We start from the raw sequence: 23,141 nt of genomic DNA on the forward strand, positions 1-23,141 counted from the left end.
GAGAGAGAGAAAGCTGTTAAGTTTGATAAGCTTTATTGTAGAAGGGATTTTCAAATTTTTTTTGAAGGAGTGGAGACTGGGTGAAAGTTTAACAGATAGGGGAAGGGCGTTCCATAGGTGCTGCCCTAGAGAAGTCTTGAAGGCGAGCATCAGGTGTGGGAGTATGGACAGAAGATAGACGTAGGTCTTCGGCAGAGCGTAGGGGCCTAGACGGGACATACTTGTGTAATAGGGAGGAAAGCTATGGTGGAGCAACATTATGCAGAGTTTGATCATTGTTTTAATGAAACATTTCTTAGTCTTATTGATGTGGACCTTTGTGATACAATTACATGCAGCATATATTCCAAAGGAGTTTTATTCCTGTGGAACTCAGTTCAGGGCCGGCACTTCCATTAGGCCACTTAGGCAGTGGCATAGGGCGTCGGATTAGAGCATTGCCATGGTATACCGTGGCAACGAACTTATACAGTTCCTGGCGCTGGCCGGAAAAGGCTGCATTTTCACCGGACCACCTGCGAACAAGGTAAAGTAAAAGGAGGGGGGAAGAAACCTTTAGTTTTTTTGTTAAATTAAAAAATATATATTAACCCACTACTTAGAGATTAGTGCCACGAATAATATGCTAGATTGCCTACTTACAACCAGATGAGGATGATGATGGGCTCTAGCTGCAGTCTGGCTCCACTGGTCTGGTGTAGAACAGGCTCTCTGGAGGCGGTTTGTAACTGTGGTCACAAAAATCAATGTTCTGGGAGAACGGGAAGCAGCTCCATTTTTTGGGGGCCCTTTACACAGCTCAAGGACTGGGTCCCAGGGTCCACTTTCATGTTCCACCAATGAGTTTGTTCACAGGGGGTGGAGTGTGTAGGGGATGTCCTGATATGTGTGTAAGGAATGCATTGTGTGAATCTGTGTTTGTATGTGTAAGGGCTGCAAGGTGTGTTTCTGTCTATGTACGGGATGCAGTGTGTGCATCTGTAAGGGGTGCATTGAGTGTGTGTACGGGGTGCATTGAGTGTGTGTAAGGAATGCATTATGTGTTTCTGTGTTTGTAAGGGTTGCATGATTGTGTGTGTGATGGATGTCAATCTCTCTCCCTCCCTGGTCACTCTCTTTCTCCCCCTCCCTCCCTCCCTTGTCACTCTCTTTCTCCCCCTCCCTCCCTTGTCACTTTCTTTCTCCCCCTCCCTCCCTTGTCACTTTCTTTCTCCCCCTCCCTCCCTTGTCACTTTCTTTCTCCCCCTCCCTCCCTTGTCACTTTCTTTCTCCCCCTCCCTCCCTTGTCACTTTCTTTCTCTCCCTCCCTCCCTTGTCACTCTTGCTCCCCCTCCCTCCCTTGCCACTCTTTCTCCCCCTCCCTCCCTTGTCACTCTTTCTCTTTCTCCCCCTCCCTTGTCACTCTTTCTCCCCCTCCCTCCCTTGTCACTCTTTCTCCCACTCCCTCCCTTGTCACTCTTTCTCCCCCTCCCTCCCTTGTCACTCTTTCTCCCCCTCCCTCCCTTGTCACTCTTTCTCCCCCTCCCTCCCTTGTCACTCTTTCTCCCCCTCCCTCCCTTGTCACTCTTTCTCTTTCTCCCACTCCCTTGTCACTCTTTCTCTTTCTCCCCTCCCTTGTCACTCTTTCTCCCCTCCCTTGTCACTCTTTCTCCCCTCCCTTGTCACTCTTTCTCCCCCTCCCTTGTCACTCTTTCTCCCCCTCCCTTGTCACTCTTTCTCCCCCTCCCTCCCTCGTCACTTTCTTACTCCCCCTCCCTTGTCACTTTCTTACTCCCCCTCCGCCCCCCCTTGTCACTCTTTCTCCCCCTCCCTCCCTTGTCACTCTCTTTCTCCCTCCCTTGTCACTCTCTTTCTCCCCCTCCCTCCCTTGTCACTCTCTTTCTCCCCCTACCTCCCTTGTCACTCTCTTTCTCCCCCTCCCTCCCTCCCTTGTCACTCTCTTTCTCCCCCTCCCTCCCTCCCTTGTCACTCTCTTTCTCCCCCTCCCTGCCTCCCTCCCTCCCTCCATCCCTCCCTTGTCACTCTCTTTCTCCCCCTCCCTCCCTCCCTTGTCACTCTCTTTCTCCCCCTCCCTCCCTCCCTTGTCACTCTCTTTCTCCCCCTCCCTCCCTCCCTCCCTTGTCACTCTTTCTCCCCTCCCTTGTCACTCTTTCTCCCCCTCCCTTGTCACTCTTTCTCCCCCTCCCTTGTCACTCTTTCTCCCCCTCCCTCGTCACTTTCTTACTCCCCCTCCCTTGTCACTTTCTTACTCCCCCTCCGCCCCCCCTTGTCACTCTTTCTCCCCCTCCCTCCCTTGTCACTCTCTTTCTCCCTCCCTTGTCACTCTCTTTCTCCCCCTCCCTCCCTTGTCACTCTCTTTCTCCCCCTACCTCCCTTGTCACTCTCTTTCTCCCCCTCCCTCCCTCCCTTGTCACTCTCTTTCTCCCCCTCCCTCCCTCCCTTGTCACTCTCTTTCTCCCCCTCCCTGCCTCCCTCCCTCCCTCCATCCCTCCCTTGTCACTCTCTTTCTCCCCCTCCCTCCCTCCCTTGTCACTCTCTTTCTCTCCCTCCCTTGTCACTCTCTTTCTCCCCCTCCCTCCCTCCCTCCCTTGTCACTCTTTCTCCCCTCCCTTGTCACTCTTTCTCCCCCTCCCTTGTCACTCTTTCTCCCCCTCCCTTGTCACTCTTTCTCCCCCTCCCTTGTCACTCTTTCTCCCCCTCCCTTGTCACTCTTTCTCCCCCTCCCTCCCTCGTCACTTTCTTACTCCCCCTCCCTTGTAACTTTCTTACTCCCCCTCCGCCCCCCTTGTCACTCTTTCTCCCCCTCCCTCCCTTGTCACTCTCTTTCTCCCCCTCCCTCCCTTGTCACTCTCTTTCTCCCCCTACCTCCCTTGTCACTCTCTTTCTCCCCCTCCCTCCCTCCCTCCCTTGTCACTCTCTTTCTCCCCCTCCCTCCCTCCCTTGTCACTCTCTTTCTCCCCCTCCCTGCCTCCCTCCCTCCCTCCATCCCTCCCTTGTCACTCTCTTTCTCCCCCTCCTTCCCTCCCTTGTCACTCTCTTTCTCCCCCTCCCTCCCTCCCTTGTCACTCTCTTTCTCCCCCTCCCTCCCTCCCTTGTCACTCTCTTTCTCCCCCTCCCTCCCTCCCTCCCTCCCTTGTCACTCTCTCCCCCTCCCTCCCTCCCTTGTCACTCTCTCCCCCTCCCTCCCTCCCTTGTCACTCTCTCCCCCTCCCTCCCTCCCTTGTCACTCTCTCCCCCTCCCTTGTCACTCTCTCCCCCTCCCTCCCTTGTTACTCTCTCCCCCTCCCTCCCTTGTCACTCTCTCCCCCTCCCTCCCTCCCTTGTCACTCTCTCCCTCTCCCTCCCTCCCTTGTCACTCTCTCCCCCTCCATCCCTTGTCACTCTTTCTCCCCCTCCCTCCCTTGTCACTCTTTCTCCCCCTCCCTCCCTCCCTTGTCACTCTTTCTCCCCCTCCCTCCCTCCCTTGTCACTCTTTCTCCCCCTCCCTCCCTCCCTTGTCACTCTTTCTCCCCCTCCCTCCCTCCCTTGTCACTTTCTCCCCCTCCCTCCCTTGTCACTCTTTCTCCCCCTCCCTCCCTTGTCACTCTCTTTTTTCTCCCCCTCCCCCCTCCCTCCCTCCCTCCCATGTCACTCTCTTTCTCCCCCTCCCTCCCTCCCTCGTCACTCTCTTTCTCCCCCTCCCTCCCTCTCTTGTCACTCTCTTTCTCCCCCTCCCTCCCTCGCTTGTCACTCTTTCTCCCCCTCTCCCCCTCCAACCCTCCCTTGTCACTCTCTCCCCCTCCCTCCCTTGTCACTCTCTCCCCCTCCCTCCCTTGTCACTCGCTCCCCCTCCCTCAGTCCCTTGTCACTCTCTCCCCCTCCCTCCATCCCTTGTCACTCTTTCTCCCCCTCCCTCCCTTGTCACTCTTTCTCCCCCTCCCTCCCTCGTCACTCTTTCTCCCCCTCCCTCCCTCCCTTGTCACTCTTTCTCCCCCTCCCTCCCTCCCTCCCTTGTCACTCTTTCTCCCCCTCCCTCCCTCCCTCCCTTGTCACTCTTTCTCCCCCTCCCTCCCTTGTCACTCTTTCTCCCCCTCCCTCCCTTGTCACTCTTTCTCCCCCTCCCTCGTCACTCTTTCTCCCCCTCCCTTCCTTGTCACTCTCTTTTTTCTCCCCCTCCCTCCCTTGTCATTCTCTTTTTTCTCCCCCTCCCTCCCTTGTCATTCTCTTTTTTTCTCCCCCTCCCTCCCTTGTCATTCTCTTCCTCCCTCCTCCCCTACCTCTGTTGTAGCGTGGCCGAGCCCTGTATGGTCCGCGGGTACAGGGAGATTTTGTTTCCTGTACCCGGCCGGACTAAAAGGAAGTGCACACTCAGTGAGACAGATGCTCCCTGTACCCGCGGACCATACAGGGCTCGGCCACGCTACAGTGAGGGAGTGACAGGAGGGAGCGCTGAGCGCTTCCCTCCTGTCAGCCCCTCTCCTCATGCTGCGCCCGGGCGGTGCGCCCTCATGGACGCACCAGCCCGGGCAAACCTGCAGCCGCCTGAGGCTCTCTGCAGAGCGGCTGCAGCATGAGGGGGGGCCGGCGGAGCTGGAGGGGATTTCCCCATAACCTGTCTCCCCCCCCCATGATTTGCTGGGGGGGGGATGCGTCCCCCCCAAACTCCCTGGTTCCTACGCCCATGCCTGGATGCAGACAGAGAAACTGCAAACAGGTTGTGATATCCAATCCCTAGATGTCCTCTCTTTCTAATGCAGGATGTTTTATTATTTAGATTCTTCAAATACAGTCATTGGCTGATAAGGAAGTATTTTTCTGGAATGATGGGGTGTGGCTAAGGAGGCAGGCTCACGGTGCAGCATTTGTTTTGTGCAAAAAGATTTGAGCATGCAAAAACAACAAACCGTATATTAAATGGACATAAATGTATCACTTTGAGACTACAGTCTCATTCGAAAGCTTTGGATGAGAAAGTTGCCTTACTCTGTAAGCTGAAACATGCAATCAAATATGTTTTTTTTCCTTCATATTTACCTGCTTCTCTTTCTTATGCTTTTCACACCCACTCCAGGGAGGACACTGATCTAGCCAATCAGTGTTCTATCCCTAGGAATGCTGGAAACATGCATTGGGGATGTCCAGGAGATTAACACTTGTGCAGTTGGAAGATCTCTTCTGGAAGATCTCTCCCTGACAAGATGTTGCAAGGTGAATAAAGGGAGTTTGATCAGTGTGACTCATGCAGAACAGGCTCAGGGGTCTGGTTTTTCTCTCCTCCTGCTCCACAATGATGTCCTGTTTCTGTCATTAGTGAGCTGGTCTGAAACTGAGATTGGTGGGTTAGATGGAAGTGCAGTTGCTTGGACTGTCCCTTTAAAGGAATTCTACAGTGCCAGAAAAACAAAGCCGCTTTCCTGGCACTAAAGGTGCCTACAGGGCACTCCTCCCTCGCACCCCCTCACGCAGCGCTAAAGGGGTTAATACCCCTTCAGTCACTTACCTGAATCCATGCTTTCGTATGGGCATTCCGGTGGCGCTGGAAGTCCTCATGCATAGCGTGACAATGTCCAGCATCATTTAGATGACCTAAAGCTGTCTAAGCACCTGGAAGTCCCTCTAGTGGCTGTCTAGTAGACAGCCACTAGAGGTGGAGTTAGCCCTGAGAGGTAATTATTGCGGTTTCTCAGGAACTGCAATAATTACCACTGTAGGGTTAAAGGACATGGGATGGGACATTGCACCCAGACCACTTCAATGAACTGAACTAGTCTGGGTGCATTTTTTACTCTCCGTCTTTAGACCTCTGTGTAACCTACCTCACATTGTCATGAGTTTTTTTCCAGTGAGGATGTGGATCAAAAGACTACAAGTTAACACAGAAAGGAGTAAAAACAACGCTCCACAGAGCCAACCATGTGTCTGGCAGCAAAACTGAAAGTGATGTCACATTTCTACAGAAAGAAATACTGTCTGGACGTGAATGTATATTATAATAACCAGTAGCCACAATGTTATTTCCTTATGTGCATATTGAATGATTTATGGCGTTAATTTCTTTGGAAGCAGACACAAGAGGAGCTGAAAATTGTCCATGGCGTATTCATTCTCTCATTAAAAAGAGTGACTACAATGATAATGATTTAATTAATGGAAACTAAAAATTAAACTTTTTAGCGCAATATACACAGATTAGTACATTTTCAGTTATTTTTTTCTTTTGCACTAAATTGGACTTTTGTTAGTACATCGATTGGAGATGTGGTGACCTTTGGCAGACTGTTATAGAAGTTGTCAGTTGAAGTTGTCTAGGAAAATAGCAGTATGCCAGGAGTGGGGTGTAACCAATGATAAAGTGACTATTTGACTTGTTTATCTCTCATTGGCTGTTCATGGTTTCAAGTTAGAATATTCGGATATAACTGGATTGTAATAGTAGAAGAACGGAACTGATTCACGGGTAGGCTTGCAGGTTTCAGCCAAGGTTATACGTCCGAACGTCAATTTTTCATCATCTTTAAAAAAAAAAAAAAAAAAAAACCTTCTCATCATCGTTTTTGATGGTAGTGAAAGCAAAAGAAATTAAATTCTATTATTTTTCTCACAGTGTATCACAATAGAATAGTCATTAATATATAACTAAAATAACAAAATAAAACATGACCTTTAATGTACATTGGTGCATTACAATAGCATGCACACAGTAGAATTAATGATACCAAAATAAAGCACAATTTTCATGAAGTCTATGCACTATTTAGGGAGTTCTTGCTGACTTAAATAATCCATTTCAAATTGAAAGGGTTACTTCAAACACCAGTGATTTGAAGTGGTCATGCTGGTATAAATCTAGATTTTTTTATTTTTTTTTTGCTTTAACCCCTTAAGGACACATGACATGTCATGATTCCCTTTATTCCAGCAGTTTGGTCCTTAAGGGGTTAAACGCTGCACATTTAGAGATATTTTCCCTTGTGTGCCAGGAGCGAGTTGCGTCTTCCCTGGACACATGATTTTGGCAGCCTGGATCTCTGTCTGCCAATTGTCAATTCTGTGCAAAATGTATGTCTGTCATCAGTGCACACTGGCGACAGTCATAACATTCTTCTTGAGCTCACTCTCCTCTCCATTACTCAAAATGCATTTTGTTTGGTTTTTTTAACTAGAAAATCCCTCCCTTCACCCGCTCAGGGTGTGCACATATGCTCTTAGCCGGTGAAACGGTCCAATCACTATGTGAACCTTTTGATTGGACAGGCGTGAAGCCCTTGCTGATGTCAGATAAAGGAGAGACATCGGCACTGGCATACAGTTAAGTCTTAACTTTTTTTTTTTTAGTATATCTTTTCAAGGAGTGGGGCTACTAATAATACCTGGTAGAGCATTGTAAACTCATTTAAAAAGTTTGGACTAACCCTTTAAGGTCATCTGGGTTAGAAAAAAAAAAAAAAAAAAAGTCCTATCGGACTAAGTTATTGATTAGTGGTGGCCAGAAGGAATATTCTCAGCTGCTCTTCCTGGCATAAGGCCAAACCATCCCAGGCGTTGGGGTTCCCCAGCAGCTGACGATCTGCATTTTTTCCGACCACCCCTGTTCTAGATTGTTTTAAACACTCCATAACTCACTGTTTAGTGAATAGCCTCCTCTAAATAGAAGAGAACCTTATCTTTGACAAGAGGCCAAGACAAGGGAAAAATAATGAAGAACAGGAAAGTAAAATTAAGACAGGATCTGCTCTAAAGCAGGGGAAATAAAACTGGAATTACCACACTGGCGCAGATATTTGGGTACATAGCAACTAGAACATAACAAAGCGTGCCAGAGTTATCAAGGCTAGCAGGGCAGGAAATCAGCTCTTTAGTAAAGTTGAACAGGCAGCAGTCATTAGTTCTTCTAATGTGTGTGTTGTAAGGAGCTCTTAAATTCACTCATGTTACAGACTGGGTTCACAGAGTTATGTTACAATTCTCGAACCTGCCTAAACACCCTCAACAGTGAACTTCTGGATGCATTTATCAGTTTGATGGGGCCAAACATCATCTTCCATGGCAACATCCAAATTCAGTTATTTATTTTTTTAAAGGGGAACTGTAATTTATCTGGATTTACACCATTGAATAAAACATTTAAAATCACCTGGAAATTTAGCAAAATTATATCATGATCAGGCATACACCCCAACATCAGCATCCTGTGAATGAGGACTAAAGTGGCTGGGACTACAAAGGGGGCAGATCAGTGCTGCAAATCACGTCAGTAGATTAATACATTTATTTTCTTTGTTTTTTTTTTAATTGATTTTATTTTAAGTCTTCACTGAGTGCCTTCCAATGCTCTGCTACACTACCGGGCGCCACGTGGGGCAACCATTAAGTGATCGCTCCTGGGGAGTGATCACTCGGCGGCCCGGCAGTCAGGATGAGGTATCGCTGCAATACCCTGAGAGAGGCTAGAATCGATCATGATCGCTTCCAGCACGTATATTTGCTGCAGTCCTTAAGGAACATTTTTTTGTCGGACATATCTAGTACGTCCGCGGTCCTTAAGAAGTTATATATAGGGATAAATAAATAGAATTTTTTAAACTCTGAAAAGATCCCTTTTAAATCCTGTATGTAACGTTATCTCTGCATGAAAGAGGTAAAGTGTCTGTTGTTATAGCAGTATGTCTGTGCACAGAGTGAATAGCTTGCAGTTTGGCTGTGCTGTGTCTCCGCTTCAGAGTGGAGACAGGGACCCATTCTATGCTTTTCAGTGTCTTCAAGGTTTAGTGATGACTTATGACAGTGATCTTGGAATGCTTAGCAGTGTATGGAGCTTAACACCTTAAAGGAACACTCCAGACACAATAACCACTGTAGCGCTGTAGTGATTATTTTGCAAGGAGTGCATGACATTCACCACATTGTTTTGGAACAGTTTGACTTCTTACCTGGGGTCCACTGGGTGCCAATCTCTGCCTCCACTACTTCCGATAAATGGAAGCTCCTGCGTAAGATCTATTAGCTCAGCTGAGCTAAACCCTGAAGTGCAGTGCTAGCTCATTGGCTGAAAAGGTCAGCTGCATGCTGCAACACAGGTTCTCTGTCAGACATAGTGAAAGGAGGGAGCAGTGTGCTATAGTGGTTATGGTATTTGGAGTGTTCCTTTAAACTCTCCATTATCTCATTTAGTGTGCAGGTAAATGTACTTTTATACGTTCGAAGCTGTTTGCTAATGGTGTAACGAATCTTATGTGTAACACTCAAATCCCAATGTACTTAAAAAAAAAAAAACGTAAACATTTTTATTAAATTGATTTATGCAGTGTTCACATGAGCCCAAAGTACCCATGACTTCATTACATTCAGCTTCATCATACCAATAATAAATTTCTACAAATGAAGACTCTTAACGATTCCGCTTGAGATAGTTGGATAAAAGACATGTATCTGCTATTAATTATTTTATTGTATTAGTTTGCGCTAAGTATTGATTTTTATTTTGCAAACGTCTTGCTGAGTTTTATTTTAGGCAGTGGAAACAGGCTTGCTTGAATATGTGTTAACACGTATAACTTATCAATTATAATACACATTGTTTTATCTTCTTATAGACCACAAACACAAGCTTAATATCTGCATATTTTTTATATGTAATTTTTTTTTATTTTTTTTTGCAGGACCCAAGTAAAGAATGCTTCACTTTAAAATTTGATTTGAATGTTGATATAGAAACTGAAATTGTCCCAGCAATGAAGAAAAAGTCACTAGGGTAAGTGTTTATTTCTCTATAACACTGCCAGCCAGGATTAAAGATGCATACACATAACACCTTAAAAGAACACTATAGGGTCAGGGACACAAACATGTATTCCTGACCCTTTAGTGCTAAACCCACCATTTAGGTGGCTTGCCCCCTTTACCCCTCTTAGAAAAGATGAAAACTCGCCTTGCTTCCAGCACCACGCGGGTCCGCCGGCACTGGCCCAGCCCCCTTGGTGACATCATCAGAATTGCCGATTTTTAGCCAATCCAATGCTTTCCCATAGGGAACACATTAGATTGGCTAAAATCAGCAAGGGAATGGGGCCAAATGCCATTTGGGCCAATCAGCACCTCATCATAGAGATGCATGAATCAATGCATCTCTATGAGGAAAATTCGGAGTCCCCATGCAGTGCGTGGAGATGCTGAACGGCAGAGCTGCCTACTGTGCAGCACTTAGTCAGGAAGCACCTCCAGTGGCAATCTGAGGAGTGGCCACTTGGAGGTGTCCCTAGGGGCAATGTAAACACTGCCTTTTCTCTGAAAAGGAATTGTTTGCATGAAAATGCCTGAAGGCAATGATTATGCTCAACAGAACAACTACATTTAGCTACAGTTGTTCTGGTGACTATAGTGTCCCTTTAACAAAATGTATTACTATCATTCCGTTTCCAGCTTTACTGATTGGCTAGTTCAAGCATCTATTAACTTATCTTTGGGTCAATTCACTGATCAAAAATGAAACTTTTGAAACAAAAAAAACCCTCTGGGGTGGGAAGAGTATAGAAACACCTCTCATATAGTAAGGATACTGGTCAGGAAAAGAACATGCCATTGAATAAAAAAAAATAATAATAACTTTGCTCAAAACGTCTTCTTTTGCTGGTATCTGCCAGAAAAAAAGAGACCAGTTATAACATATAAAAAAAAAACATACATAAACCTTGTAATTCTGAATGGAACACATAGCTAACATATATTCCTGGGTGTTATGTGATGTAATCGTTTTGTGGCTTCAAGAGACACAGTTAAGCTTTTCATAGTTAGATAGTAACTTTTCAAAGTTTGAAAAATGAACAAGTCCATCAAGTTCAACATGTAAAACACATTTTATGCCAAAGATAGAAAGCATTCCTTCCTAACTCCATAATGTGAATTCAATTTCTCCTTGGACCTGTTCACACACATATTAATTATATACTTGCCTTTTCTGGTTTTCACAAAAAAAAAAATAAAAAAAAAATTTAAAGAATATTCAGGCCTTTTTTTTTTTTTTAAGTATCTATAGCTATGATGAGAGCCCAGCGAATAAAGTATAAACTTCCTGATGACAATATAAATGCAAATTATCAGAACAGAAAAGCCAACTCGCACTGCATAGGAAAATTACGATTGGTGTAACCTCACTTTAAGAGTGACATCTAAGGACTTTGTGTCATCATGTCTTTATTCAGGTTATGCAAACCTTTCAGCTGTTTAGTATTGATCCAGAAGAGAAATCATAGTTATCTGGAATGTTGCTTACCAAAACCACTTACCAAAATCCCACCCTATGTCCAACATTAATATGTTCTGTATGTGTATCACACGGCAGACCGCAGTAAAGGATCTTCTGTATCCTGTATACTCGGTTTGACAGGAAGTACTCTTTGAGAGCAATGAGCAGCTTCCTGTAAGACCAAGTACAAGAAACAGAATATCCTCCACCGTGGTCTGCTCAGCCATGCTTCATGAAGGTAAACATCTGGAACCAAGAGACCACAAATGCATAGGGAGACAAAGAGACACACAGAGGGGTTCAGGTGGCAAAGAGGCACATAGAGGGGGTGGGTGGAGGGGGGCAAAGAGACACACAGAGGGGCTGGGGGAAAAGGGGGGCAAAGAGGCACACAGAGGGGCTGGGGGACAGAGAGACACACAGAGGGCCTGGGGGAGGACAAAGAAGCACACAGGCTGGGGTACAAAGACACACAGAGGGGGTACAAAGAGACACACAGAAAGCTGGGGGATGACAAAGAGACACACAGAGGGCATGGGGTGACAATGCGACACCCAGAGGGGCTGGGGAAGAAAGAGACACACAGGGCCTGGGGAAGGGGAAAAAGAGAAACACAACGTTTTTAATGTTTGTTTGTTTTTCGGAGTGGTGCAAGTAGCTGGTCTTGCCTAGGGTACAAAATAACGAACAGCACCAGCCCGAACAGCACTAGCCCTGGTTGGGGATTACATCTCCCATAATGCTCTTACAGCAATAATGCTGGCAAAGCATCCAGAGAAATGTAGTCCATACGATCTGGAGTGCCAACAGTTGCCTACCCAGTAACAGACAATGTGATTTCTTTCTCGGCATCACAGAGGATTTGGGGATAACAATGAAAGGATGCCTAAATCTGACCTGGGCTTTTCAGGTCATGCTTCCCCTGCAATTCTTCTGCTGGTTATGCCTTGTATCTAAACAATGATCTTCTCCTACGGACTCTGTCATGTACTATAGAAAACATTAGACATCAGGCGATTTTTAATGGCGCATGCTGAGCAGCTCGACAAAGAACTTTAATCTAGAAGGTGACCTTCTTGTTTATGAAGTTTTGAGAACCAGGTTTGTTTCTTGTCATTCAGGAGAATCCCTCTATAATATCAAATGTTTTCAGTTCACTGTATTAGCCTTCATAGAACCACCGAGCTGACCTTTTAGCATGGAATGCCAGCGAAAGGTTAAAGAGATAACCGGTATTATGTTTTGGAAAGGTGAATCTGCAGCAAACATAACTGAACTTCAGATAGCTTATCACATAGAATAGAATAAGAGGAATTTTCTCCCCTCAATGATATATTGTTTAAGGGCCACAAATACCTATGTGAATAAGTCTTTGCTAAATTCCTGCAAACCTTCAGTGAGAAGTGAAAGGCCCAAATGAGTGATCATGTTGTGTGAAACCATTATTTTATTTTACGGAAACACCGGTTACCGTATTGCGGGATTTACTACAGAAAAGGAGAAAGTACTAAATTGTTATATGTACAATCATTAAAGGGACTCTCCAGTGCCAGGAAAACAATCCGTTTTGCAGGTCCCCTCTCCCTCCCACCTCCCATCCCCGGTTGCTGAAGGGGTCAAAACCCCTTCAGTGACTTACCAGAGGCAGCGACGATGTCCCTCGGTGCTGCTTCTTGGTCCGCCTCCTCCCTGTCACCACGTCAGCCAGCCGGTGAGACTGATCACGCCCGCCGGCGGGAGAGACCTAATGCGCATGCGCGGCAATGCCGCGCACCCGCATTAGACCTCCCCATAGGAAAGCATTGAAAATGCGTTCAATGCTTTCCTATGGGGATTTTAGCGATGCTGGAGGTCCTCACACAGCGTGAGGACTTCCAGCGACGCTAAAGCACAGAAAATCTGTGCTATAATCCCGGAAGTGCCCTCTAGTGGCTGACTAGTAGACAGCCACTAGAGGAGGAGTTAACCCTGCTAGGTAATTATTGCAGTTTATAAAAACTGCAATAATTACAGTTGCAGGGTTAAGGGTAGTGGGAGTTGGAACCCAGACCACTTCAATGGGCAGAAGTGGTCTGGGTGCCGGGAGTGTCCCTTTAATTCTGAGAAATGGGTTGAGTGGTTTAGGTAATCTCAACAATGCAAGGCTGTGTATTTTCTGAAAAATGTAAAAATAATTAAAGTGATTTATTAATTCAGAAGTATAATATCACTATCTATAAACAAAACCAAAACAAAGTAAAAATAAATTAAAGGATGCATATGACTGGTTATATACCTGGGGGGTGTGTGAGTGTATATGTTTTAATGTATTGTTTGTATTTAACTTTGCTTGATTTCAGAGAGGTCTTGTTACCAGCCTTTGAGAGGAAGGGAGTAGAACTGAACAAAGTGGATATATTTCTGGATCAATCAAACACACCATTATCACTCAACTTTGAAGCATACAGATTTGGAGGACATTATCTGAAAGTTAAAGGTAAGAATGTCCAGTCCACTGATATAAAATGAGTGAACCCCTTCAGTACTCGGTTAGTTTTGTGAAAATAAATAAATAAAACACATCTATTATTTGAAACATGGTTGCTTTACTTGCTCCCTATGGCAAAGGGCAACTACATGTGAAATAAGACAAAATAGTATATCTACAAAAATAGATAAAAAACAAAATAGGGTAATATCACCAACACACCAAATATGTATGAGCAGTATTTCAATGGTTGGCAAATAGGCCCATTGCATATATTGTAGATCTCAGATGGAATGTCTTCTGGATTCTCCCAGGAGCATGTAGGGAATGTAATAAACAACCACAGTGCAACACTGCTTTATTATAATACACTTACAAGATTTAAGAAGTAAAAAAGCCCATCAATGTAATACTGCATATTTGTTCCAGGTAGTAAAGTGCAAGTGCGGCATGACCTCTTTCCTTAGAAGTATGGTGTATAGCAAGCATGTCAAACTTCTGGCTCACAATGAATATCTTTGTGGCCCGCCTGCCCTGGGGCCACTTTGTGCTGTGGCTGCGACCAGCCGCAAGACGGGAAAGATCTTTCCTGTCTGATTCACAGCTGATCGTGTGCTCCCGTGGCCGGAAGACAGCAGAGTGGCAGAGCAGGCCAGCCACTCCCCCTTTCCTCTTGCTCACAGTGCCAGAGGAAGGTCTGGCCTGTGCGGAGAAGAGCAGAGCTGAAAATGGAGGACCACAGGTGGCTCATCTTAGGGAGGAGAAGAGTGGGTTTGGGAACCTTCCTGTGTAGTGTGTTAAATTGGGGAGGGAGGGGCCAGTGTATGAAATTGGGGAGGGAGGGGCCAGTGTATGACATTGTGAAGGGAGGGGCCAGTGTATTAAATTGGGGGATGGGCAGTGTATTCATTTGAGGGAGGGAGAGGGCAGTGTATTAATTTGGAGGAGGAAGGGAGCCAGAGTAATAAATTGGGGAGGGCAGCAGTGTATTAATTTGCTGGAGTGAGAGGGTATTAAATTGGTAGAAAGAGGTGGGAGGGGGCAGTGTGTAAAACATGGGGGAGGACAGTGTATTTAATTGGGGGAGGGAGGAGCAGTGTATTCAATTAGAGTGGAGGAAGGGGGCAGTGTATTGGATTAAGGGGCAGTGTATTAGATTGGGTTGGGGGGGGGGGGGCACTGTATTAAATTGGGGAAGGTGGCCAGTGTATTATTTTGGAGGAGGAAAGGAGCCAGTGTGTTAAATTGGGGTGGAGGACAGTGTACTAGTTTGAGGGAGGGAGCAGTGTATTATTTTGGGGGAGTGAGGGGGCCAGTGTATTAAATAGGGGGAAGGAAGGGGTAGTGTATTAGAGTTGTGAAAGGGGGGGCAGTGTATTAGATTGGTGGGAGGGGACAATGTGTTAAATTGGGTGAGGGGGGCAGTGTGTTAAACTGGGGGGAGAACAGTGTATTAAATTGGGGGAGGGAGAGGGGCAGTGTATTTAATTATGAGTGGTGGGATTGAGGTAGTGTATTCAAGTAGAGTGGAGGGGGCAGTGTATTAGATTAAGGGGCAGTGTATTAGATTGGGTGGAGGGGGCAGTGTATAAGAGTTGAAGGGGGGGGGCAGTGTATTGGATTTGGGGGCCAATGTATTTGAATTGGGAGAGGGTCAGTGTATTAGATTGGGTCTGAATGCTCCCCATGAAGATGATGATTGGCCGCGCAGCTTTCTGCCACACATGCACAATAGCCTCCCAATGCTTTCCTATGTGATGAGATAATCAAGTTTTAAGATCTCATCCAAAGTGAAGAGCATACTCATAGGACTTCAAAATCAACAAGATAACGTCATTTGTTTTTTTACAGCTGTGCAACAGCATACATTCTCCATTTCAGTCCAATTACCAAACTTTTCTTACTTTTCTTAATATGTCAAGGTAGTTGGACTGAAACATTGGTTATATGCAAATGCATGTCTCCTTAAAATAAATTTGCTCTTTTGATTACTTTGAAGCCCTACAAGCGTGAGGACATCCAGTGTCAGGCAACATTTTTTATACTGTACTTTTTCAAAATAAACCTACCATTCTATGAAAACTGTAGTTTTGTGTTTTTTTTGCAGCCCACATAAACGTAAACCTTGTTTATTTGGCCCATGTTAGTCTTTGAGTTTGACATGCTTGGTGTATAGTATATGGGGCATACACATAAAAAACACCTTAACAATTTTAAAACATTATAAAACAATATTTTAAATAAAGAAAACTATAAATACAAAAGCCCAACGCGTTTCATCTTGCTTTCAAGACTTTACTATTAAAAATTATAGATGCAGCATAATCCATTAAATGTACACAAACCGTTTATATATCCTATTTGGAGCCGCCTTCGGATCGCCAATCCGTTCTCCTTCTTCTCACCTGAGGACTCTGCCTGTTAATTCCAAAATTAGTTTGCGCCGATTTTCTCAAGATCAGAAATATCCTGTTCAATGCAACGCACATGCATTCCGTCGGTGCTTCATTCTGTTACGTTCTATTATGTTGGCTCGTTCGGTGGAACCTTTGAAACCTCCTGTTCTGCACTACATTTCCTTTAATGCTCTTATAGCCATAATGCTGGCAAAGCATCAAGGGAGATGTAGTCCACGACATCTGGAGGGCCGTAGGTTCCCTACCCCTGCTTTACAGGTTCACTATGCCCAAGATCTTTCTACATTGGAAGGCAAATGCATTCCAAATATACTCCATCTGCTTCCAACCTTATCGGCCCTCCAAGCCAGAAATATATTGTATTCCAAAGATCCACAGTTAAAATAAGTGTGAGCATGAAATAGAAGGGGAAGTAATTAAATATTCAGATTGTAGCGATTTAAATAAATAGAAGTGTGTTTTGGAGAATTAATATTCTGCTTATATGTTTGCATTCAGTGTATATATGGGAAGTAAAACTAAAACTTGACATCTATAGTCTATACAAGAGCCTGCACATATTTCCATATAATAATAACAAAGTACAAAGTGACATTTTTGAGCTTTTTGTTGGAGAACGTTGGGCTTTATCATATACGTACAATTATTGCCTGGGGAAAGAAAACTACCTTTCAATTAAACAATTCTCTAAATAAACCACACTCACGTTCCCGTAGCACAGTAAGGAAGGCGGCTTTACAGTAACTCTAAAGGGAGTGTTTACTTTCATTTCTAAATCTTCCCTGTATGAATTATCGGAAGACAGTCAAGTTCTGGCTGAAGTAGCTTGTAACGGGTTTGTTAAAGTAACAACTTGGGGAAAATCCTCAAGTAGGAAGCACCTTTAGGAAACAGAAAACAGGATGCTGCGCTAGATTCATTACAATGAAACAGAAAGCACACAGACAGCAAGTTCCCCTTGTTCATTAAAACAACTTTGTACCGAGCAGGGAAGACTGTTCACAATCTGTCCGTATGATTTCTCTTTGACAAGATATAAAAAGGTAAATTGCATTTGTTTGTTTTCTAATATATATATTTATATCTATATATTTGTGGAATATTTTACTTTTGTTTCAGGATTAAACCTTTTAAGTGCTGGACTGGGTGAGCAGGACAGTCCTTTACACCTTCAGTGCAGTGACTGGTCAGAATATTGCTTGGGCCAAACCATGTCTAACTGAGAGGGTTCCGAACTACATAGATTAAATATCCAGTGTGATGTCTTATCAGCTTTTAGAACCCTCTATTATTTATGCTGGATAAGTAATTTTTTTTAAACATACCTTATCTACAGAAGCAGGAACCAGACTTTCTTTATCACTCCATCAAATCACTCTGATTAAAGAAAGTATAATACATTTTTCTTTAGTAGTAGTTTTAAGTGGTTGTTTAATTTCTAGATAGTGTATTTAATTTCTTGTGTGCAAAAAGATTTTAAATCTACATTTCAATTTGTCAAAGAGACCCTAACATCTGCTTGCCTTGATTATCTATCTGTATCCTCCTCCCCCATACCCCTAGCACTGACCTCTAAATTGTGTTCTTATAACAGTCCAGGTACATCCCATCTAATGCATCCTAACCTACTCCTCCTTTTCCCCACTCAGTTTGCTCTACCTTTATCTACTCCTTTCTGTCTGCACTATATGCTTTCCATTTTACCTACTCCTCTCTGATTTAGCTCAGTCTACTGAATCGTAACCTATTCTTAGCTCCAATAATTTAATCTACTCTACCCTTACCCTTTTCTCTTTCTCACTGTTGTTACTGTATTCTTCTGCATTCTTCTCAATCCTCCCAATCTTTAAGTACTGTGCTACTCCCTGACCTTCTATCCTAATCATCTCCATTTAGTACTCCACTAATTCTACTCTATCCTAACCTGTAGATCATTTAATTTATTTAGTTTACATTTTAAGCTAGCCTTCACCTCCATCCGTAGGAAAAACAAAATAAGTAACTACTTATGTAAATATATGTAAATATACCCCTTTCATAATATTGTAAAGCGCTGCGGAATTAGTTGGCGCTATATAAATACCAATAATAATAATACTCTTTATTTACCATACCCACTTAACACTAGACCTGTGTACTAACGCATTTCAACTGGGACGAACAAATCAGACACTTATTCCTTGCAACCTGACCAAGCGTTATGGGATAATAACTTGCAATTATCTGCAGTGCCAAGGGTATCTGTAACCACCATCACTGCCTATTTATTCAGTTATACAACATATTTTAAAATGTATAATATTCATAAAGAGTTAATTTGTACATTTAGTAATAGTAAGAGGCAGGTCTCAATATTTCACGAATCCCTCAGGATGTAAATTTTAAACAATACAGGACAACATTTCCATGTGCTATCAATCGACGTGATGAAATGTTGAGTCCAGTAAAACGCGCAGGTATGGAAAAGCTAAGAATAGATGCACTAAGGTTTAATTAATGTCTCGACTACCCTAGAAATCTGCCCCGTACAATGCTTTTCATATGTCGAACGAGGTGCACCCTTTTCCTTTAATACATGTTATCTGTAAACTATTACAGGAAATTGATCGTAGTTAACAAATAAATAAGATTGAAAGTTCTGTTGCCCTCATATGCCCCAATTGATTCCTCACTACCTGTCAACTTAATTCGAAGGAAACAATGACACTAAAATATTGTATTGCGTATATAAGCATAACAAGAACTTGACACAGCAAAATGTAAAAAAAATGCTTGTTTCCTGTAAATAGATGTGATCTAAAGTCTGTTTTGGGAAAGTCAAAACCACAAATGGTTTTCAGTCGTATCTAAGAATCAAAATAGCAAGAAGGAAGATTTAAACATGGAAGTGGTAACATTTTAAAAGTTATGCTATATGACCTGATTCAATGGAACTTGAGTTAGCTTCTAACAACACAAGCTGTGCTATTAGAAACAGGGTGAGAACTTGGGGTAAAATTGCTGGTGGTTGTTAATAATTGTTGTTTTGTTTCTCCTTGTTAAAGCCTATGGGAGAGGGAAACCAGGCACCCATTTTACACCTGCACCTAACTTCTTGTTTAAAGATGTCCCCGAGCTGACCTTGCAGTAGTGATGTCTGTAGATGCTCTCAAATTGCCCATCAGAGTGCAGATCAATGCTGCACAGCAGTGGCCTATAAATGCTTTCATTGACTCATTACTTGTTTGTTTTGAAACTTTTCAGGCATTGAACTGGATGATGTGGATTTTTTTATGTCTTTTATTTTTGCTGTTTTTTATTTGTGGTCAGGAAATATTGTCTTTGATTGTGTCATTTACTGTCTTGTGTTATTGAGTTCAGGGCTGCCATCAGAACTTTTGGGGCTCCTGGCACAGCTCAAGGTGAGGGCCCCCAGGGCTTACCTCAGACTCTGCCCACAGAGCTGCCCCCGAGTCCACCCACAGGACCGCCCACAGGGCCACCCCCAAGTCTGCCCTCAGGGCCACAGTGTGTATACTGAATCTAGTGTGTCTTTAGTGGATGTATTCTGTGTAGTGGGTGCAGAGTGTGTGTGTAATGCAGTATGTATAGTGGGTATAGATTGTACATTTGTATAATGTATGTAGTGCATATTAGATGCAGAATGTGTGTTTGTGTAGTGTATGAAGTGTGTGTATAGTGAATGCATAGTGTGTGTTTTTGTATTGGATGTAGTCAATGCAGAGTGTGTATAGTGACTGCATAGTGTGTTTTTATATAGTGAATTCAAAGTGTGTCTTTGTGTAGTGGATGTGTGTATAGTGAATACAGTGTGTGTTTGTGTAGGCATGTAGTGTGTATAATGACTGCAGAGTGTGTATAATGCATGCAGTGTGTGTTTGTGTAGGCATTTAGTGTATATAGTGAATGTAGTGTGTGTTTGTGTAGTGGATGTAGTGTGTGTATAGTGCATGTAGTGTGTATATTAAATGTAGTGTGTGTTTGTGTAGGCATGTAGTGTGTATAGTAAATGTAGTGTGTGTGTATAGTAAGTGTAGTGTGTGTTTGTGTAGGCATGTAGTATGTGTATTGTGAATACAGTGTGTGTTTGTGTAGGCATGTAGTGTGTGTATAATGAATGCAGTGTGTGTTTGTGTAGGCATGTAATGTGTATATAGTGAATGCAGTGTGTGTATGTGTAGTGGAGGTAGTGTGTATAGTGAATGTGCAGTGTATGTTTGAGTAGGCATCTAGTGTGTGTAAACTAGGGGCTGAAACTGGTATGGGAGAAGAGAGAGCATAATTATTTATTTTTTTGTAACATTTTTTAAACATGTGTTTTATTTTATTCCCCCCCTCCCTGCTTGTTACCTGTGGCCAGGGAGCGGGAGAGTGCATTCCCTGGTGGTCTGGTGGCATGGTGCTCGGAGCCGCGTGCTGTTTGCTGCAGAGGGGACCTAGCACACTCTGACTTCACTCTAACTCTCTTGTCCCCATCCCGCAGCGAATTGAGGGCTTTAACAACAGTGTACCAGCGGAGTGCTTATAATATCTGAGGGGGAGTCTGTTCTGAGCTTTTTCCCACTTTAGAGGACTTCATGGCTTTGGGACAACTCCTTCTCTGTGATTAGTTCCTCCAAGCATGAAAAGCCTCTAGAGGTAAACGTTTATGTACATGCTTCTCTAGATATGTGTTTCTCCATTGCATGTGGGACTTGCATTAGGATTGGGAGGTCCCATCTAGTGCACACATGTTCACGTATTAATCTCTAAACACCTTAGCTATCCTAGTAGGGATGTACTGTATGTGATGGTTGGTGTCACATATTTTAGGAATGTATAAATAAAAAGCAGTTATATGGCCACCTGCCTTTTATTAATTATGAAGGCCAAAAGGGAGACACATTTGCATTAGCAAAGAAAAACCTTTTAGATTTGGTAAGAGTGTTCAGTAGCCTTGCTAAGTCTCTGGGATGGGAAGGTCTAATGTCAGTTTGTGATAAAATGAAAGTCTCTGTATCTCCTGGAAGAGATGTGCGAGCTGGGCATGTTTTTTTTTTTTCAGTTCTGCTCCTTTAGCAATGAAAAAAATCCTTCAGTCAACTCCTTCTCTGTGAATAGAGAAGGAGTTTATGTGCTTCTCAAAAGCTAAATGGAGAAATACCATCTTTCACTCTCTAAAAAGTATTGTGCCAGCCTCGTATGGGATTCTGTGGTGACCAGATCACTGGACTAATGGGATTTGATAAGTGAAAGTGTCATCGTGAGGGGATCATGATCTGACCAGGCCGCCATTCCAATACTGATCCGTGTTAGTAGTAGTAGTGTATGGGGAAGAAGCAATGCAAGCTAGAGTAAGAGGTATTAGGGGTAGAAAAAAAAGTGTAATCTTCATCTGTAGGGAATGTTGCTCTTCAGCAGTCAACCAGTCGAAGCTCATGAAGAGCTTCCTGCATCTTGTGTTGTATGTGTTGCTGCTTTGAGGATGTGCCTTTGGAGATATCTAGGGATGGATTCAGCGGGACATTAAAGTCTCCTCCCACAATCACAAACACATACTCCAGTGTTTAAAAGAAAAAAAGAAAAAACTAAAACAGAAAGTATATGCAAGCTCATTCGTCAAGAGGCCTTTGTGTCGAGCAAGCACAGTGTATTCTATAGAATTAGAATACCAGGATAGTGTGGAATGACCAAATGGAGCACAACTGGGAGAGGCCCGATGGCAGAGACACCAATTACACTCTAACACACAGACCCCACACAGACCCCAAATTGCCACCGACTCTGACCACCCCACTCATTATTAAACCAGTGAAACACCCAATGTGTTAATGGTGTACAATACCATTAACACATTAACGCTACCTTTTTATGGGTGAAGGTACCCCTCCCATTTTCCTCACCTAGGGCCAAAATGTATCCAAATGTCCCTGCATGATTTGAGTGAGTTGGGACCCTACCCATGAAGCGCCCCTTCGCCCATTTCTCAGAAATAGAAATCCCATGAAACTTCCCTCCAAGGAGGCAGCACCCCACAAACCTTGCCAGCAAGCCCTTTCAACAGACACTTGCAGGGTCCAGGAGGATCCCCTCGTCTTCCTGGCCCCCATCCAAAGCCATCTTCATGAGATCACACAATGGCCAGCAGGAGAGTGACCTGTTTCCAGGCAGAAATAGCAAAGTCAACTGTGGGGTTGCCTCAGCTCCAGGTGTATGCAATAAAAATGCAGTGTCCCCTAGATATGTAAGTTATGACTCGTACTGACAAGTAGTCCTCAGTGACCCCAGGTCCACCCAATCAATATAGAGGACATCCATTATCAGTAGTTGGCGGCTGCCTTCTAACAATAAGGTTTGTGTAGTCCCACATATCCAGGGATGCAAAAGCAGAGTCCCTTGACCCCAACATGAAAGAAAAGATGAAAGTAGTCTTGCAAAATCTTGGATCTATCACCCTAGGCTGTCATTTTTACCCCATCATGTCCCTTTAAGCAGCTAACTAGTCATATATAGTATCACTGTAATAGTTAATTAACGTGTGTTTGTTGGTATTCCCATCAGAGTTTCTCATTTTACTTGATGCATCTTAATGCGATACTTTGATTTTTCGTGAATATCAAACAATGGGGGGAGCTAATACATTTAACCCCTTAACGACGAGTGACGGACGAGGTCCGTCACTCAGGGGAATGCGTTAATGACGAGTGACGGACCTCGTCCGTCACCCGTTAAAATTAACCCCAGATCGCCGCAATCGCGGCGATCGCGGGGTTAATGGTGCTCCGGTCTGCCTCTGCATTAGAGGCAGACCGGGAGCACCGGATCGGGCTGTCAGAGTACATGTGCCCGCTCTGACAGCATGCCAGAGCGGGCACATGTGCTCTCTATACTCACCTCCGCCTCCCTGCACTTCCTGGTTCTGTGTGAAGTGCAGGGAGCCGGATCTTCAGTGATCCTGCCCCCTGGTGGAAAGAAAATATAGTCAAATTAAAATCCCCCCCCCCTTTACCCCCCCTTTACCCATTTTAATAAAAAATTAACCCCTTCCCTGCCAATT

General features: G+C 44.1%; 1 protein-coding gene across 2 annotated transcripts in view; it reads left to right on the forward strand.

Moving 5' to 3' along the window:
* Positions 1-23,141, forward strand: part of PLEKHG5 (pleckstrin homology and RhoGEF domain containing G5) — a 336,555-nt gene that overhangs the window by 248,275 nt on the left and 65,139 nt on the right. For both annotated transcript variants that reach the window (XM_063436446.1, XM_063436447.1), the window contains 2 exons: positions 9,639-9,730; positions 13,561-13,697. In XM_063436446.1, coding sequence (XP_063292516.1) covers positions 9,639-9,730; positions 13,561-13,697 — 229 coding nt within the window. The remainder of the gene's footprint in view (positions 1-9,638; positions 9,731-13,560; positions 13,698-23,141) is intronic.

This window comes from Pelobates fuscus, chromosome 11 (assembly GCF_036172605.1).
Source record: "Pelobates fuscus isolate aPelFus1 chromosome 11, aPelFus1.pri, whole genome shotgun sequence".
Lineage (NCBI taxonomy): Eukaryota > Metazoa > Chordata > Amphibia > Anura > Pelobatidae > Pelobates > Pelobates fuscus.